A 20,151-nucleotide genomic window follows, 5' to 3' on the forward strand; every position below is an offset into this window, starting at 1 on the left:
AAAATGGAAACAAACCTAAACTAATCAAAACTATTCTTCTATCTTCTACCTGTTACAGCTGAAAGAGCTTTAGCCCAATTAACATTCCCTGAAGCATTGCACTTTGTAGGACCCACTAACCCCCTCTCCTCTGATTCCTAAAACTTTCCATTGCTCAGCAGATTGTGGCGCTCTGAGCATGTCTAAATTCTCTGACCCTCAGACTGTTCGGCTCCAAAGCGAGCAGCAAGGCCAGCACCCCCGGGACCCCCGACTCCGGCCCCCACGGGACCCTGGTGCGGCAGCCCAGCCTGGACTCTCCCTCGTCGGGCACGGGGAGTCTGAGCGCGGGGGCTAGCGGAGGCAGCAGCCCTCTGTACGGTAAAGGTCTGGAGCTGTGCAGTGACTCCTCCGGCCTGTCCCTGCCCTCGGCCTCTCGGGTCTGGAACAGTAAAGACACTCTGAGCTGCCAGAGCATGAGCAGTCTCCACACCAGCTCCGAGTCCATAGACCTGGGCCTCCACCAGGGCACTAAAGTGTCCCGCACCGGCAGTGTCAAGTCCACCCTGTCTGAGGGGTGAGTAAGGCTGGGCCTGGACCAAAGCAAAGGGTTGTTTCATTGGACGACTGAGATAAGAAGCTACAGTGGGATTATTTTATCGTATCATAGTAGTTAAAGTTAGTCCAGTTAAAGGTTGTTGTGTTTTGGTTCATTCACACATGTTTGAGTAACACTTTATTATTAATCTGTACATCTCCAAAGCTCAAAATGCTCTGTTCCACCTTGTGATGTCATGAAGCAGTAGTTTTTAAGTCAACAGCTTTTTTTTTTTCAAATATTTGTATAAATTTCCAGACCAAAAATGTTTACATGAACAATTGACCACATTAACATCGGTCAACATAACCAAAAAAAAAAAAAAAGAAAGAAAGAAAACAGGCTAATTCACACACTCACACACACATACACACATTCACATATTCAGTAACAATGCTTGAACAATACAATTTATTAGCCATAGGTAAGTCAAATATTCAGTGGAAATATAATTCTTAAAAAGGGAAAATGGTTAGAAGAGAGAGAAGTAGAAAAAATACATAAATAAAAAAAATGAAATCATCACCAGTGCCAAGTCCAGCAGCTTTTACATTTTACCTTTTGTTCAGTAGAATGTGGCAATTCCAGATCTGAAATAATCCAAATGATTCTAGTGAAGGTGTATGGAGTTTTAAAACGCAGTGGGGCACTTCCTGTATCACCACGTGACATCACAAGGTGGAGCAACGAGTGTTTTTAGTTTGAGAGAAGAACTCAGCCTAAATGTGCAGGGTTTGTGTGTTAAATAAACGTGTGAATGAAACAAAACACAACTCCAGGTGTGTTTTAGATGAGGAAACATTAAAACAGATCAGAAAATAGCGTAGAAACACACTTTAATTTAATCTCATCCAACTTGTTAAAACATAAACAATATTATTTTGCACATTAGCTGCTATGAAATGCAAATTATCACATAGAAGAATTAGTAATTAAGCCAAATACCAGCGCTAGTTCAGTTTAGTGCAGTAGTTTCATGCACAGGAACCATAAAGTACATTGTAAGTCTCATTTTCATTAGTTTTAGTCTTCCATCGTATTCTCTGTACGCACTTTCAAGTAGCAGAAACAGACATTAGCTGTTATTAAGTGTCGCCATTACATTTTTTACAAGTCTCCAAAATGAAACAATGGATTTTACAGTGTGTTTTGGTGGGATCTTGTCTTCTGTGTCCCGTGTCTTGTCTGTAAATGTCTTTTTCATTCATAAATTTGTCATTGGTGTTAAATGTAAGGGTTTTCTTTTCTCATGGTGCACTGCAAAAAAGAACGTCCAGGTTGGTTAAAATGACTTGAACTTTCTTTCAGTATATTCGCATCGCATTTTGAGTAAAAGCGTGAAGTAGGAACGTAGGAAGGAGTCTGTACAAACATGTGTAGTCTGAGCTCGAGTCTGATCTCCCAGATTTCAGATGAGCATGATTGACAGACGGTGTGTCCAATCAGAGAAACACATGCTCACTCTGTATCAAAACAAACATGGGGAAAAGAGAAAAACATTAATACATTAAAACACAGAGAAACGAATCAGAATCAGAAACGATTTGTGTCTAGACACGTTGTTTCTGTGTCCACAATCCTTCCCTATCCACACAGCTTTGAGCATATTTGTTTACATTTTACAGAAATTAAACTTAAAACAACATGGCTCATTTGCATAAACTAAGAGCTTAAAAAAACAGCTCGCTCCTTGTGCGCTGATGCGGTTCATCTTCTGTCGGACTAAAGGACACGACTCAGTGGAATATGAGTGTTCTTTCTGTGACAGAGGGGTGTTCTGCTGATGGTGAGTCTGTTCTGTGCTTCTATCACGTTGGAGATGGTTCATATTAAACTTTTCAGAAATTATACGTCTGCAGGTCGTACGCACAGACACACGTTTATATGAATGGACATATATTCTTGCCTCTTAGTGTTTTGGAGGTGAATTACTTCGCTGCACATAGACCTACATCAGAGTATCAGCGTTTTCAGACGTCCACACAGTGCCGGATCAGATTTGTTCTCAGATGAATTCGTGGGAGTTGGCAGCACCAGATCGTTCCGTCTCTGGAGCCGTTTTCCATCAGATTAGTGTGAATGAACACTGAATCCACAAAGAAAATGACTCGAATATGAACTAGTGTGGATGTGTCCTTAGTTTTAAGTCCACAGCAGGTGCTCCTCAAGGACGAATCTCAAAAGCGAACAGATGAACAGTGAAGATGACCAGGCTTGTAATGTAAAAACTTACTGTGATAAAGTAAAAAGCGGTTACAAAGTCCAAGGCACTCTGTTGAAATTAGAATAAAAATCCTTTAATGGTTTCATGGGACAAACAGATGCATTTCGACACATGTGGAGTCTTAGTCAAGGATCTCCAACATGTAGCTACCAGGAGATCTCTGGAAGAAGAAGGTTGGAGACCCGTGCATTAATACTTTATCTTAGGAAAAAAAAAAAAAAAACTGTCTACAAAGCTAAAACTCATAATCTTTGCAAGTCCAGAAGGATGTCACAGACTTGTTTTTTACAGCGACGCGTGTGAAACGAAGGAGCTCATTGGTCAAACATTATTGTGAACAAAATAAAAAACTCAGTCATTGATTCTGCAGCAATCAGTCATGTTTTTCCGTCCCCTGTAATATTTTTTTCCCTTACTTTTTTCCTCGTAAGCAGCCACATTTGTTTTGATACGGACAGACCATTCCTGTCCCTGATTGGCTGATCCACCTGTCAGTCACACCCATCTCAAAACGGGGAGATTCATCAGTAACCTCATTTCAGACTCACATTTTCGTAAAGTATTAGAAAATCTGTGTAACTCTGGATCTCAGGCGACTATAAACAAACCGTAAAAAGTAATACAAATCCCGTTATTGTTACTGAAACTCTGAATTCAAGTCATTTTAACTCATCTGGACAAACGTTTCTTGCGGTGTATTTTCTGTGGTGTCCATCTAATCCATTCATCCTTGTGTTAACAGCATGCCCCTGGACAGAAACACTCTGCCTAAAAAGGGACTCAGGTACATCTGCATCTGTGCTCTGCTCTGACATAACCAGGACATACGTGCTTGAGTTATGTTGCTCACGGAGGGCGGGCTCTGCAGTTTCTGTGTGTGTGTGCGTGTGTGTGCGTGTGTGTGGAGGGGGGGCTGATGCATGGAGGGCTGTGGAGTTATCTTTTGCAGTGCTCACAAATCACACACTAAAGAAACTGTATGAATAAATAAATGCGAGACAAAATTAGCTGTTCCAAAATATGCAAAAAGCAGAAGCAACGTGCTGCGGAAAAAACACTGTCGACTAGGGCTGGGTATCATTAAGAAGTTGCCGATACGATACATACCTCGATACACAGGTCACGATACGATACATACCTCGATACAGCGCACTTTCGATTCGATATGATATATTTCAAATCGATTCGATACGGTTCAATAAAAAATAAAGGCTAAATCATGGCTGTGACACTAAAAGTCTTTGTTAAACCACTTCTTGTGCAAAGTTCATATGAAACACAAACATTTTACTCATCAAAACAGTAAAAATATCAAATGTGTTGAATAAATGAGCTTCCTTTCACTAAACAAGCAACAAAACTGTAGCTCTGTAACAAAATTATTTAGTAAAACACACCTAAAAATACTCTTGGTGATATATCGATACAGTAGCCCATGATATCGATACTATATCATCACATTAAACGATACGATATATCGATATTCCGATATTTTTGCACACCCCTACTGTCGACCCAAACACGGTGCTCACAGTGATCAGTGTAGTTAAACAAGTGAAATGCCGCACTGTGAAACATTCCAGGCAATGCAATAACGATCTCCATGGAGACAAGCAGACGGTAGACTTTAAGTTAAGAATCATGTTAAAGGTCTTATAATGATGTAAAATTTACTCCTGTGAGCTTTAACCCGTTTTATAATCCTGTTACCTCATTTGAAACAGACCTGGAGTTGTGTTTTGTTTCATTCACATGTTTGAGTCTACATCTCCAAAACTCAAAATGCTCTGTTCCACCTTGTGATGTCATGAAGCTGCATTTTTTTTTCAAGGTACGTTTCAGTAGATCAGTAGAGATGGGCAATTCCAGGGCGTCAGTGAAACAAAACTCTGGGTGTGTTTTGATGAGGCAGCAACATTATAACAGATAAAAAAAAAACAGTCATATTTCAAAGTCGAGTTAATAAACTTCAAATTAAGTGAATACTGCTTTCGATAACCGCACAGCTTTATGTTTCTGCTTGGCTTCTTTCTTATCACTGTCACTTCCATTAAACTTTCTTCAGACAGAAAAAAATAAAATAAAAATCAACATCCTAAAAAGAGTTGAAGAGTGAAACCTGCTCTTACATCACAGTCCCACCGTCTCTGCAGGAGCCTCTAGTCCAGCCCAATTACCCCATCATCAGAGGAGTGGGCTCAGAATACAGCTTTTATTTTCAGGAAAGAATAATTCATCTTGCCTAACGAACACGAGATCATGTGGGTTTTTAACGATGGACTTTACACGACCTTCTTTTGGCTGTAGTTGTCGGAGATGAGAGATGGGCCTAGAATGTTCCACAGTATAGCCGTAAACTTGAGAATCTCCATGGTGACTTGGTTAGGTACAGCAAGAATGGACGGTTTTTAAGATATTTTTAGCAATAAATAACACCTGTACTTGAATAAAAGAAAAAAAAAAAGCAAGACAGATTAGTTTAATGCCATACTGTGGACAATTTAAACCAAAGAATTAACATCTCCATGGAGACAAACGCGTTGCAGACCTTCAGAAAAGTTACACAGTGCAGCATTTAAGATAAAGAAACACGATGGGGAAATTAGAAAGTTGTCTTAAACGCAAAGTTCAAAAACAGCGGGAGAATAATAAGTACATGCAATCAAAATCAAGATATATTATACTAAAAAGATTTACAAGAGACATAAAAAAACTAGTGCAAGACTAAAAAAACTAAAAGTAACTAGAAGAAATGAACCCTAACCCTAACCTGCATTATATGGAAAAGGATTAAAACCAGTGATTATTGATGGTTTTCAGATTCTAAATGCAGTTATGTCAAATTCTCGGATGGGGGCAAGAGGCAGACTTCATGATTAATTCTAATCAGTTAATATCTACAGTGGTTGAGCCGGATAATTTTTTTACGATTAGACCCTAGAGCTTTCTATGTTACAATATAAATCTGCCTTTTGACCATTTTAATTTTAGCTGCCTCATCTGTACTTAATAGTATTGGCTTATAGAGTCTCATCTGAAACCCAACAATGTATAACTTTTATTAAATGTAGCCTTTTATTATCTTTTTTTTATTTTTTATTATTCAATCTTTATTTAACCAGGAAGGTCCCACTGAGGTTCAAAGATCTCTTGGCCAACATATACTGGTACACTACCGGTCAAAAGTTTTAGAACACCATAATTTTTCCAGTTATTTATTACAATTGAAGTCCAATGAAGAGCTTGAAATGGTACAAAGGTAAAAACTGAACAGACAGAGGTTAAAAAAAGATACAAAACACAAGTCCAAGCTCTGCCAAAACTACCTCAGGGAAAAAAGAACAAGATGGTAAAGCTTGAAAACATGAAGTGTCCAGCAGCACAGTGGAGCTGGTTTGGGATGAACTGGACAGAAGAGTGAAGCGACCTACAAGTGCCACACATTTATGGAAACTTCTGCAACAGACTTGGGAAAACCTTTCTGAACAATATTTGATTTCTACTCAAAAAAGAACGAGCCACGAGTGTGTTCAGCTGTTGTATCTGCCAAAGGTGGACACTTTCATCAATCCAAAGTTTTAGAATATGTTTTGGTCAACAGTAAACAGAAAACAGCAAAAAAAAAAAAAGTGTGGTGTTCTAAAACTTTTGACCGGTAGTGTATACTGTGGTCCAAAGCACGAAAAAGGATCTGACGAAAGCTTTTTGCCGAAACGTAATTTAGAAATAATAAAAGCTTTTGGACATCGGCCATCTGAGTGTGCAATTTTCACTTTTGGATCCCTGGCATCAACAACACCAAAGCTGGAATTGTCTGAACCCACCTAAAGCGATTATCTAAAGCACACGATAGCTGAACAATAGAGGATAATCAATTTTAAAACTACTATCGAAACTAGATACTCAATTGAACAAGTATTAATACTGAAAAAAAATTACACTACACTTCCCGAATAGTTTTATTTGTTTTCATAGTCTTTGGGATATAATAATCTTAGTCAAGCAGACGGACATCAACACAATAATTTAAACAATAAACACACATACAAACAAAATGATATTCAACCAAAGATTAAATCACACTGACAAAAAATGATACAAAATATAATAATAAAAAACAAAACAAAACAGGACAAACAAGTAATCCAGAACACAGACAGAACAGACAGAAAACAGGCAAGACAGACAGGATACACAGAGAGGACAGACAACAGACGGGACACAGATGGGACGAACAGGACACAGACGGGACGGACAGGACACAGACGGGACAGACAGGACACAGACGGGGACAGGACAGGACACAGACGGGACACAGACGGGACGGACAGGACACAGACGGGACACAGACGGGACGGACAGGACACAGACGGGACGACAGACAGGACACAGACGGGACGGACAGGACACAGACGGGACACAGACGGGACGGACAGGACACAGACGGGACACAGACGGGACGGACAGGACACAGACGGGACACAGACGGGACACAGACGGGACGTACAGGACACATACGGGACGGACAGGACACAGAGGGGACATGGACAGGACACAGACGGGACGGACAGGACACAGACAGAACAGACAGAACGGACAAAACACAGATGGGATGGACGGGACACAGATAGGACACAGACAAGACAGACAGGACACAAACAGGATGGACAGAACAGACAGAACACAGACGGGACGGACAGAAGAGAGGGGACGGACAGGACACAGACGGAATGGACAGGACACGGACAGGACACAGACAGGATGGACAGGGGATGGACAGAACACAGATGGGACGGACAGGACACAAAAAGCACAGACAGGACAGAGAGGATAGACAGAACAGACGGGAAACAGAGAGGACACAAACAGAACAGACAGAACACAAACAAGACACACAAAAATAGACAGGACGAAACAGAAAGAAAGAAAAACTGGACAGAACAAGACAAGTACCTGAAGTCCCCGCCCCAACCACAGGCCCCACACCCTTCGTGAACAGGTTTAGAACAGTCCCGAATGCTCCAAATCAGAACCGGTCTTAGTCTGCACGGTGATGTTAAATAGAAATATTGGACGAAACTAAAAAACCCCACTGCAAGCTCTAACTTTGCTCAGCACGTTCTCCAGTCAGCATGCTTGTCTGGATTGTCGGCTTATAGGTCACCGCCGGCCGGTTGATTCGCGGCTCTTAAATGTTCTGCTTTCACTTCATGTTTCCTTGTCACACCCAATTGGCCGGACTTTCTGTAGAAATCCAGTGGAAATGAGAGGGGTCAGACGTGACAGCGGCTGTAATGGGGTTTCCTTTAGTCCGTGAACGCTCCGGCGCCGTGAATACAAACGCAATTATGATTCTCGACGGATTAAATGTGGCCGATTGTGGAGGGGACGATAAGAGGAGGACGTCCGCTGAGCCGCTGCTGCCGCTGCTGCTGCTGAGACGGGGACGAGAGAAAGGAGTGAATGGGAGGAAAAATGAGAGAAGGAAGGGGGGATGGAGGACAGAGAGAGAGAGAGAAAAGAGAGGGAGATGAGAGCAGGGAGTGATCACAGACGGGACGAAAGACAGGGCCGTGTATGGAGAAGAGAGGGATTGAGGGAGAGAGAAAGAAGAGAGAGATGAGAGAAGGAAGGGGGGATGGAGGGAGAGAGAGAGAAAGAAGAGCGGGGGAGAGCTGAGAGAAGGAAGGACGGATGGAAACGGAGAAGGAAGAGAGAGAAAAGGGGGGAGACAAGAGCAGGGAGTGAACGGGAATGACCACAGATGGAAAGACGGAGGGGTGTATGGAGGATAGAGGGAAGAAGTGGAGAGGGAGAGAGAGATGAGAGAAGGAAGGAGGGATGGAGGAGAGAGAGAGAAGAAGAGACAAGAGCAGGGAGTGAACGGGAATGACCACAGATGGGATGAAAGACGGGGAGTGTATGGAGGAGAGAGGGATGGAGGGAGATAGAGAGATGAGAGAAGGAATTGGAGATGAAGGAGAGAGAAAGAAAAGAGGGAGAGAGAGATGGGAAAAGGAAGGAGGGATGGAGATAGAGAAGGAAGAGAGAGGAAAGAGGGGAGACGAGAGCAGGGAGTGAACAGGAATGACCACAGATTTACGGATGAAGGGTGTATGGAGGAGAGAGGGATGGGGAAAGAGAGAGAGAAAGAAAAGAGGGAGAGAGAGATGAGAGATGGAAGGAGGGATGGAGGGAGAAAAGTAGAAAGAGAGAGAGCAGGGAGTGAACGGGAATAACCATAGACGGAAAGATGGGGTGTATGGAGAGGAGAGGGAAGGAGAGAGAGAGAAAGAGAGCAAGAGAGGAAAGAAGAGGGGGAGAGAGAGATGAGAGAAGGGAGAGAAGGAGAAAAAGAGAGAGGGGAGAGATGAGGGCAGGGAGTGAACAGGAATGACCACAGATGTGTGGAAGAGAGACGGATGAAGGAAGGAGTGAGGGAGAGAAGATTGGTTGTGAAAGAGAAAAAAGAAAGAGAGAAAAAGAAAGTTGAGAGAAGGAAGTGGGGGATGGAGGGAGAAACGGAAAAGAGAAGGGAGACGAGAGGAGGGAGTGAACGGGAATGACCACAGATGGAAAACGGGAGGTGTATGGAGGAGAGAGGGATGGAGGGAGGGATGGAGGGAGAGGGAGAGAATGAAGGAGTGGAGAGAGAGAGAGGAAAAGAGGGGAGAAGAGAGCAGGGAAAAAATGGGAATGACCACCGGGGCCAATATGAAAGAGAGAGGGATGGGGGGAGAGAAGGAAGAACAGGAGAGAGAGAGAAAGAAGAGGAGGAGAGAGAGATGAGAGAAGGAAGGAGGGGAGGGATGGGAAGGGAGAGAATGAAGGAAGAAGTGCAGTGAGAGAGAGAGAGAGAGAGAGAGGGGAGATGAGAGCAGGGAGTGAGGGGGAACGACCTCAGGTGAACGGGGGATGATGAGGGAGAGAGGGATGGAGGGGGAGGAAGGAGGGAGAGAGAAAGAGAGAGTGGCGCGTTAACGGGAATGACCACTGGAAGACTGGAGCTAATATGAAGGAGAGAAGAAGGGAGGAGTGAGGGAGAGAGGTTTGGTTGTGAAAGAGAGAAAAAAAAGAGAGGAAGCGAAAAAGAGCTAAAAAAAAAAAAAACTGCATGTTGCTTAATCTGGCATGTTTTTGATGTTAAAGCAACATCATGTGACTGGCTTGAAACGGACACTGCATCCTCTGTAAAACACAAGCTGGAATGTTTCACAGTTGCCACGTTTACATGAAAGCTTTAATTCTGGATAAAAATAATTTAATAAAAAAAATAATAATTCTGCTTTAAAAAGACCATGTCAACACTTAATTCCTAATGAAAATGATTATTTGGAATTAAACTTAAGTGGGTGGTTCATCAGCCGGTTTCACTTTGTGGAAACCGTCTGACCTCGCAGCATCAGGATTTGTTCGCTCGATAGTAGGCGGGTACTTTTTTTATTTAACTGATCACTGCTATTTGGTCGTGACTTATGTAATGCGCCAAATCCCGTAGGAAGAAGGACAATAACGTCTTTCCCCTTGATAAAATTCACCAAACATTCTCTTTATTCCGGCTTTAAATCCTCGATCTCGGGAATCGTTGCCAACACAGAATGTCTGTCTTCGTCTACATCCATCTCGACATTTTGTCCCTTTTGTTTGTCTACAAAAGGGACCCAGACAGACGCTTGAGTTTGACGTCATGGCTTCACAGCTCTTCGCTGATTGGCCGGTGCGCGGTCTACAACTTCCAGGGTTCGTGCAAACCGTCTAGTGTGTTCCAATTCCTGACCTAGTAGCTGGAGAGAAATTAAATTCCAATTTTAAAGCCAAATATATTTATTTCTCAATCATGTAAACGTTTATTCTTCTTAAAAATAATTCCGGTCGTTCAGCGCATGCTCGTTGTGTCGCCCTTCTGACGTGATCCCGACAATCCGGCTCCACCAGTCCTGGCTTCGGACTTTCATCCACGTCTCTTTGGATTTGCGAGCGGGATGTGGGAGTGGGCTGAGGTAGAGCAGCCTCAGACTCAGTTTGTCTTCTTCCTCCCTTCTCCGACACTCCTCCCTTCTCCTCCTCAGCCGACAGACGTAAAGCGCGATGATAGATAAAAGTTTGGATCGTGTTTGTGTCTGCGGCGTAACGACAAACCGAGATGACAGAAACGCCGGTAGCAGCTGAAGTGTGTGTTTTCTTCCGGTCGACGTAAATTCATTCGTGTCTCTGTCCAATCAGAACCCTTCCCCACCCCCAGACGCTGAGCTGAATTAAATAAAGACGATTTAACGTGTTTTCCATGTTAACTCGAAGGAGAATATTTCAATTCCAAACTATTTAATTCAGAACAATTAATTCAGAATTAAAAAACATCATGTAAACGTGGCCAGTGTTGCTTTAAATGCACTTCGGTTCACCCTTCACTTGAATGCCCCTTTCCCCTCGCTGTTTTTTCACGCTACATTTCCACAGATTGGTCTCACACCTGTCGGTTTTTCCAGGTACCCCCCTTCGTCTCGTCAGGCCTCACACGAAGAGGGGAAGGAGTGGCTCAGGTCCCACTCCACCGGGGGGCTACAGGACACGGGGCAGTCCCCAATGTCTCCACCGGGGGCAGCGTGTAACAACGCCGGAAAATACCACTACTCCAACCTATGTAAGGAAACACAGCTCTGCACAAGCAATGGTACATTTACTGTTTTATTTCATCTCTTTTTTTCTATAGCTGTGTTTTTTATTTAGACATATTTACTGTAACTGCACAGGCCAGGGTTTATTTCCTTCTCTAACCCTTCTCTTTCTCCTTCTTAGTCTTTGTTCTCCTTTCTTTATTAGTCTCTTCTCTCCTTTTTCTCTCTTGGTCTCATCTTCCACTCTCTCTTTGCCCTATTTCCCTCCTCTCTTTTCCCTCTTTCCCTCCTTCCTTTTGTCTCTCTCATCCTCTCTCCCTTCTCTCTCTTGGTCTCATCTTCCACTCTCTCTATCATCTCCCCTTTCTCTCTTTTCCCTCTCTCCTTCCCTCCTTTTGTCTCTCTCTACAGTATTCCCTTCATCTTGTTTCCCTCCCTCTTCCATTTGTATCTCTCCCTCTCTCCCTTCTCTCTCTTGTTCTCATCGTCCACTCTCTCTACCTTATTCCCTTCCTCTACTTTCCCTTTCACCCTCCTTCCTTTTGTCTTTCTCTTGGTCTCATCTTCTACTCTCTCTACCATCTTCCCTTCTTCTCTTTTTCCTCTCTGCCTCGTTCCTCTTGTCTCTCTCCCTTCTCTCTCTCTCATCTTCCACTCTCTCTACAGCATTCCCTTCCTCTCTTTTCTCTCTGTCCCTTCTTACTTTGTTCTCTCTCCCTCTCTCCCTTCTCTCTCTTGGTCTTCCTCTCTTTTGTCTCCCTTCCTCCTCCTTTTGTCTCTCTCTACAGTATTCCCTTCCTCTCTTTTCCCTCCCTCCTCCGTTTGTCTCTTTCCTCCTCTCCCTTCTCTCTCTTAGTCTCATCCTCCACTCTCTCTACCCTATTCCCTTCCGCTCTTTTCCCTCTCTCCCTCCTCCTTTTGTCTTTCACCACAGTATTTCCATCCTCTCATTTCTCTCTCTTCCTCCTCCTTTTGTCTCTCTCCACCCAGTTCCCTTCCTCTCTTTTCCCTCTCTCTCTCCTCCGATTGTCTCTTTCCCTTTCTTCCTTTTTTCTCTTGGTCTCGTCTTCCACTCTCTCTACAGTATTCCCGTCCTCTATTTTCTCTCTGTCCCTCCTTCCTTTTGTCTCTCTCCCTTCTTTCTCTTGGTCTCATCTTCCACTCTCTCTACAATCTTCCCTTCATCTCTTTTCCCTCTCTCCCTCCTCCTTTGGACGCTCTCCCGCTCCCTCCTTCCTCTTGTCTCTCTCTCCCTCTCTCCCTTTGCTCTCTTGGTCTCATCTTCCACTCTCTCTCTGCCCTATTCCGTTCCTCTCTTTTCTCTCTGTCGCTCCTTCCTCTTGTCTCTCTTCCTTCTCTCTCTCTCGGTCTCATCTTCCCTCTCTACAGTATTCCCTTCCTCTTTTTTCTTTCTGTCCCTCCTTACTTTTGTCTCTCTCCCTCTCTCCCTTCTCTCTCTCGGTCTCATCTTCTACTCTCTCTACCCTATTCCCTTCCTCTCTTGTCCCTCTCTCCCTCCTTCCTTTTATCTCTCTTCCTTCTTTCTCTTGGTCTCATCTTCTGCTCTTTCTGTCGTCTTCGCTTCCTCTCTTTTCCCGCTCTCCCTGTTCTGTTTATCTCTCTTTTCATCTTCCACTCTCTCTGCTCTATTCCCTTCTGCTTTTTCCTCTCTCCCTCCTTCCCTTTGTCTCTTTCCCTTCTCTCAGTCTCATCTTTCACTCTTTATTCCCGTCCTCTCTTTTTCCTCTCTCCCTCCTCCATTTGTCTCCCACCATGACTCCCTTCTCCCTTTTAGTCTCATCTTCCACTCTCTCTGCCCTACTTCCGACAAAAAGAAGGCGTTAGAGAGGGAAAAGAGAGGAAGGGGATAGGGCAGAGAGAATGGATGTTTGAGAATTACCTGAATATTTGAGAATAATCTGAATAGACCTTGTTCACCAATGTTCAGTTAATTTACTCTGTTCTTTATTAAATTGTGTAATCAATAACATGACGTTGTGTTTTTCTCACAGTGAGTCCGACCAGCGGGGGGCAGTACGTGGCTCCCGGCTCCAGCAGCATGAGCAGGTCCAACAGTATCCCGGCCCAGGACTCCTTCGACCTGTACGGAGAGGGACACCCGCTAGGGGGCAGCGCCACCTCCCTGGAGGACAGACCCCGGGCCATCAGCCGCTCGGGGTCGTTCAGGGACAGCACCGACGAAGGTACAGAGCGAGGGTTAAATGGAGAATACCATGAGTGTTTTTAAAGGTCATTGTGTAACCTTTCTGCGGGAGGGTCCATCAAATGCTTTTCTCCATGGGGATGTGATTGCTTTGTCTGGAAATTTTCATTGTGTGGCATTAAACTTCATTCAAAATCTTCACAGAGACCAAACCAGACCAATTTACAGGTCAGATCTGTGGAGAGGTGACCCCACTCAAGCAGAATACCCGTTTTTGTAGGTATTTTTGAGCCATAAAACCACCTGTAATTGAATAAATGTAAAGTAGAGCTGTTCAATGTCACACTGTGGAACATTCCAGGCAGAGTATTGACATGTAGAAGCAAGCAGGTGACTTGACCCTCAATCAAAAAGTTACACAATGCACCTTTAAGATGAGTGACTATTTAAGTTCAGATGGATTCTCATGATATCTCAAACTCACAAACTCAAGAGAGACTCCAGCGGTAAGACTCAAAGTGTAGAGGTTTGTGCGGAAGCCAAAGCCAAAACGCCCAAACAAATCAAAATAAACCAAAACAAACACTGCAAATTTCTCAGATCTGGCCAACTTATATCAGGTTATTCATCTTGTTTTCAGATTTATTGTCTACTTATGAGTTCTGAGTTGTTTAATTCTAGTCTAGAGGTCATTTATTTTAAGATGACTTGTCAAGTAAAATGATCTTGCTGCATGGACAGATAATTTCACTACTTTTAAGTCATTTTCTGATAGATTTAAGCGTTTATATCTTAAATTTTGCCCAAGCTTTTTTGCAGAAAACATGGCGACACAGACAGACCTACTTCAGCCTATTTTAGAAATACCGTATTTTTCGGATTATATGCGTTCCGGAGTATAAGTCGCACCAGCCAGAAAATGCGTAATGAAGAATTAAAAAAACATATATAAGTCGCACTTTTGGGGGGAAATGTATTAGAAATGTATAAGAAATCAGAGACCAGGAACTGACATTTCAAAGTCAAGTTCTAGTAAAAACAACAGAACAGAGAACAACAGACTGTTAACGTCACATATGAACAGTTCTTCAGATAAACTATAACATAAACAACAGAACAGAACAAGTTTAACAAACTCTCCATCTCACTCCAAATCACTAAATCCATTCAATTCTTCATCCTCGGTGTCACTTCTGAACAACTCCACGACCTCCGGAGGTAAACAGAGCGTCGCTTCCTCTTCTGTGTCGCTGTCGTCAGACTCAGCATCAGTTCCAGTTAGAATTATTCCGGCCTTTCTGAATCCCGACAGGATGGTTTCAGTTGTCTTTATGTTTGTTTAAATCTGAAAATTTTAGTGGTACAGAAGTAATGTTGCGATCGACTGACATGATACAGACAGGACAGAGGCTCTTTCTGCAGGAGACATGTGCAGTAGAGCCAAGTGTCAGTGGTACAGGAGGAACAGGAGCAGCAGATACTGACACACAAGACTAGAGCGCCCTCTTGTGGCTGTCAGTGTGAAAATGTTAATATATAAGTTGCACCGGAGTACAAGTCTCAGGAAACACCCAAACCATGAAAAAATGCCACTTATAGTCTGAAAAATACGGTAAATCAATAAATACAGACTGTTTTGTTTGTGCATTTGTGGATAGGGAAGATGTCTGTGCCTTTCTCTAAATGTCCGGGTGTAACAAAAGTTCGATTTTTCTACTGTTGTGGCGCTTCGACCGATCAGATCCAAATATTAGTCATGACAGTCCAGATTGTTTTCAGTGAGGGCCGTCCAGTAGAACTCAATTCAGAGTGACACACAGTTTTAGCTTCTCTGTTCTCTGTCTGCGCATCACTCTGATCTCGTTTAACCACAGGAGAGAGGCTTTCATTGATGCTCTCTGTGTGTTTTGGTATGATTTTGTGTTAATTTCCCTGCTGTTACTCCTGCAGTGAGGCCTTATATAACCATGCACAGGTGTTTTATATAGAACTTTGTAAAGACTCTCCTCTCATGTCTCGCTTCCTCCCTCAAACACACACGTCTAATCTGTATTTTTGTGTTTTTTGTGTCCACAGTTCACGGCTCCTCTCTGTCTCTGGTCTCTAGCACCTCCTCACTCTACTCTGCTGTAAGTACACACACGTTGGACTCAACTAAAAGGCGTCTCATCAAAATATTTCAGTACGATCTTAGTTAAGTTAGTTTCTGCAGTTTTTGGTTAAGATTATAGAGCATCTTAATACAGAAAAATGTGCAGATAGCAACGAATTTACACAAAAACTAAGGTCTCATTTGATCCAGAATCAAGATATACTCACTTGAATAAAAACATGAATTTTTGACACATTTTTATTGTTTTACTTTTATTTTATCTGGTTCCAAAGAGATGTAACTTTTCTGATGAAGGGTCCATCACCGGCTTGTTTAAATTGAGATGTTTTGTCTGGAGTTTTATCTAGCTTAATTATTTTTTTTTTTGTTCCATTTGTTTTTATAGCTCAGAAATATCTTAAAACATACCTACATACACAGATAGGAAGATGATAGAAAGGTTTAATGTTGTACTGTGAAGCATTACAGACAAAGCAACAACATCTCCATGAAGAAACATTTGACGGACCCTCCACCAGAAATTTTACGCAATGCACCTTTGAAATTCAGTGTTTATTTTATTTTGCGTGTATCTGTTTTATGAAAATTAAGTTCAATTCCTTTTTCCAAGTTACCGTATTTCCCGGACTATAAGTCGTTCCGGAGTATAAGTTGCACTGGCCAAAAAATGCGTAATGAAGAAGAAAAAAACATATACAGTATGAGTCGCACTTTTTGGGGAAATGTATTTTGTAAAATCAGAGTCCAGGAACTGATATTTCATCTTGAAAGGCGAGTTCTAGTAAAAACAATAGAACAGAGAACAACAGTCTGAATAGGCGTTAATATGCTAACCTAACATATTAACAGATAATTATAGCATAAACAACAGAACATAAGTTTACCAAACTCACGATTTCACTCCAAATCAATAAATCCATTGAATTCTTCATTCTCGGTGTCACTTCTGAGCAACTCCACACCTCCTCCGGAGATAAACCATAGATCCATGAGGTAAACAGAGCGCCGCTTCCTCTTCTGTGTCGCTGTCGTCAGACTCAGCATCAGTTCCAGTTAGAATTATTCCGGCCTTTCTGAATCCCGACAGGATGCTTTCGGTGTCACTGAAGTTTAGGCTTTGTCAATTCATCCAGTGACTTCCAGGAAAGTTGCATGGAGCACCTGCCAGGTTGTCGTGAAGCTGTGTTCTCCAGCCCCACTTTTCACCAGTCAATCACAAGTTTCTCGCTCACTCCAAACTTTCTTTCTGCTGCTCGATTACTGTTTTCGGCTGAATATTTCACTATTTGCAGCGAGACAGCAGCTTTTTCTACAGAAGGCATGTGCAGTAGAGTGCAAAGTGACAGTGGTACAGGAGTAAAAGTAGTACTAGATACTTGACACATAAGCCTAGAGCCTCTCACAGCTGTCAGTCTGAAAATTTTTATATATAAGTCGCACTGGAGTATAAGTCGCAGGAAACACCCAAACCATGAAAAAAAGTGCCACTTATAGTCCGAAAAATACGGTAATCATTTTGAGTTTATTTGAAACAGTCGATTCACTGAACTCAAAACCTGATTTGGACTTTCTGTTCTGTTATGTACAAACTCCACACACAGTCCATGCATTAATGATCGCCAAAGCTCTGCCCACGAAGTTATTTCCTCTGGTGAATTCGATTTGCTCAGTCATTTACATTTTAAACTATTTTTGCGTTTTGTTCCCTCTCCTCCTCCCCGGTGCGTGCGATGTTTTGTGCAGGATTAATCTGATTTTAATTATAGCTTAGCACAGGTCTGGTGGGAAGTGCTTGCGTTGGCCAATTCGTTTAGCGCGTCTGTCTGCTGTGGTGAAAACGCCTCTCGCGCCGTGCATTGTAATTTGTCTGAGGAGAAAGCAGATCCAAGATGGCGCCGTGTCATATTCTAATCTATTTGTGTTTCTTCCACAGACGGAGGAGAAGGCGCATTCAGAGGTGAGGGGCTGTTCGTGCATGGCTGTTTTTTTTATGAATGACAAATGATTCAGTAAATATTAGTTTCTCATTAGTTCATAGTTTTATTCTGAGAGATAAAATTGCTTTACGATCAGGTGAAAACATAAATGATAAACTCCTAAGTCAGGCCTGGCTGCTGGTACTGATGTCCTGGGGCAGTTTGTCAAAAATGTGGCTGCAATTCTGTGTCTATTACCACCACTGAATAAAAGTTTTAAGTTTTTTCAAAGTCTTATATTACTCAAAATTGACTCTTATGAGCTTTAAGTCATGTTACAAAGTTGTTATCTTCTCAAAAACAGACCTGGAGTTGTGTTTTGTTTCATTCACACGTAAGTAATCCTGCATTATTAGTTCACATTTCCAAAGCTCAAAAGGCTCTGTTCTACCTTGTGATGTCATGAAGTGTTGGTTTTCAAATTAACAAGTCCTTTTACCTAGAGGAGTTTGGCAATTCCAAGGGCTGAAATTGTCCAAATGATTCTAGTGAAGGTGTGTGGAGTTTAAAAACACAAGGGAGCACTTCTGGTATTACCACATGACATCACAAGGTGGAACAGTGTTTTTTTTTTTCAGTTTGAGACAAGAAATCAGCCTAAATGTGCAGGATTTGTGTGTTAAACGTGTGAATGAAACAAAACACAACTCCAGGTCTGAATCCGTGTGTCGTTCGTTCATTTGTTTTTCAAAATGAAACCAAAAATAAGAAAATGAAAAAACTATTAACTATTAGTATTAACTATTAGTAACTATACTAAACTATTTTCTTCATTATTGGTCTCCAAAACCAAAATGGAAAAACAGATAACAATTCATTTTTTTTATTTTTCGATTTTGTGTTTAAATGAATAATGGAAAAAACGGATAACGGCAGTTTCCTGTTTACGTGACATAAACTGCAATGCCGGACTTTTGCGCTGCTTATGGACTGAACCAACACTGAAACAGGACTAAAACAGGATTGAAACAGGTCTAGACCAGGTCTAAACCAGGACTGAACCAGGATTGAGTGTTGGGAAGGGCCCAGAGGTGTGCCCTCTTAGACTGTTGGGTGATCAGGACTGAGACAGGGATTTAGACCAGGACCAGACTTAGACCGAGACCGGGACTGAGACTGGGACTGAGACCAGGACTGAGACAGTTTTAGTCCTGTTTTAGTCCTGGTTCAGTCCGTATGCAGTGCAAAAGTCCAGCAAATTGTTGTTTTTTCATTTTCTTATTTGGATGAATGATACACAGATTGGTCTGTTTTCTATGAAGAAACAATATTATGACAGATCAATAGTCTAAAACAGACCCTTTAATTCATATATACTGTACACAATGTTTTGTAATGGCAGCAGCATGAACTGTTAAACCTCTGGTGAATGGGCAAATGACTAGACCAACTGAAATACCTATTGTAGCACAGTTGGAAAGTATTTGCCCCGTGACTAGGAGGTGGCCAATGAGGTCCATTTGGTCTTATGTCTAATTTATGTTATTAGGGTTTTATTTCAGACCAAGAGTTTGTTTTCAGACTTGACATTTCGACTGATCACTTACAGTTTTCCTCACGTGATGTTGCTGTGACGTGTCCAGTCAGTTGATTTAAACAGGGTTTGGTGCTGTCTTCCTACCGGTGGAGGCAGGACGACAGCGCCACCTGTAGTCTGACTTCCTCAGGACAGTATCCCAGGTGTGTGAGAGTAAAAACATTGTTGCATGGGACGATAAACCGGGAGGAGGGAACTTTTTTACTCTCACGCACCTGGGATACTGTCCTGAGAAAGTCGGACTGCAGATGGCGCTGTCGTCCTGCCTCCACTGGTAGAAAAACAGCACCAAAACCTGTTTAAATCAACTGAGCGACACAACACAGCAACATCACGTGACTCCGAGGAAGACCACGAGTGAACAGTCCAAGTCAGGTATGAAAACAAACTCTTGGTCTGAAAAAACAAAACAAAAAACCTAATAACATAGAAGGTGGCCAGTTCAAATCTAAAAACATAAACATACTAGAGATGGTTAGAGTTGCCCAGAAAATTAAGAATATTAAGTACCATTACTTTAAAATAGTTTTACTCAAGAAGAAGTACAAAGTAGTAGCCCAAGAAAGTATCGCAACAACTACAACTTAAGTAAGAGTAACTTTCTAGATTAATTTACTGGTATAATTGAAAGCACGAAAGCATTAATAATGTAGAAATCTGGTATTTTTAAAAGCAAAGGCTATAAAAAAGAATAAAAATATTCAAATTATTTCATATTGTCGACATAAAGTTTTTGTACCCAAAACTCAAGTTAGAGTAGTCTTAAAACGAAAATTTAAAAGTACAATTTTAAAGTTTCCCGAGTAAATGTACTTGAGTAGATGTAACTTTTAGTAGTACTGCCCCCTTCTGGCTAAAGTAGGTAATGTCACTGTGTTCCTGCATACCTCAGGATCAGTAAATATGTAGTAGAAATGTGAGAATAGTGATTTAAAAAGCTGAATT

The 20,151-nt window shown here is 42.1% G+C and overlaps 1 protein-coding gene across 1 annotated transcript in view; it reads left to right on the plus strand.

The window, feature by feature from the left end:
- nav3 (neuron navigator 3) overlaps nt 1-20,151 on the plus strand; it is a 285,935-nt gene that overhangs the window by 207,861 nt on the left and 57,923 nt on the right. The window contains exons 15-20 of the mRNA XM_055153752.1: nt 203-556; nt 3,544-3,585; nt 11,288-11,472; nt 13,429-13,620; nt 15,657-15,709; nt 17,627-17,650. Coding sequence (XP_055009727.1) covers nt 203-556; nt 3,544-3,585; nt 11,288-11,472; nt 13,429-13,620; nt 15,657-15,709; nt 17,627-17,650 — 850 coding nt within the window. The remainder of the gene's footprint in view (nt 1-202; nt 557-3,543; nt 3,586-11,287; nt 11,473-13,428; nt 13,621-15,656; nt 15,710-17,626; nt 17,651-20,151) is intronic.

Source organism: Boleophthalmus pectinirostris, unplaced genomic scaffold (genome assembly GCF_026225935.1).
Source record: "Boleophthalmus pectinirostris isolate CB_2022bp ecotype Guang Dong unplaced genomic scaffold, ASM2622593v1 HiC_scaffold_18, whole genome shotgun sequence".
NCBI lineage: Eukaryota > Metazoa > Chordata > Actinopteri > Gobiiformes > Gobiidae > Boleophthalmus > Boleophthalmus pectinirostris.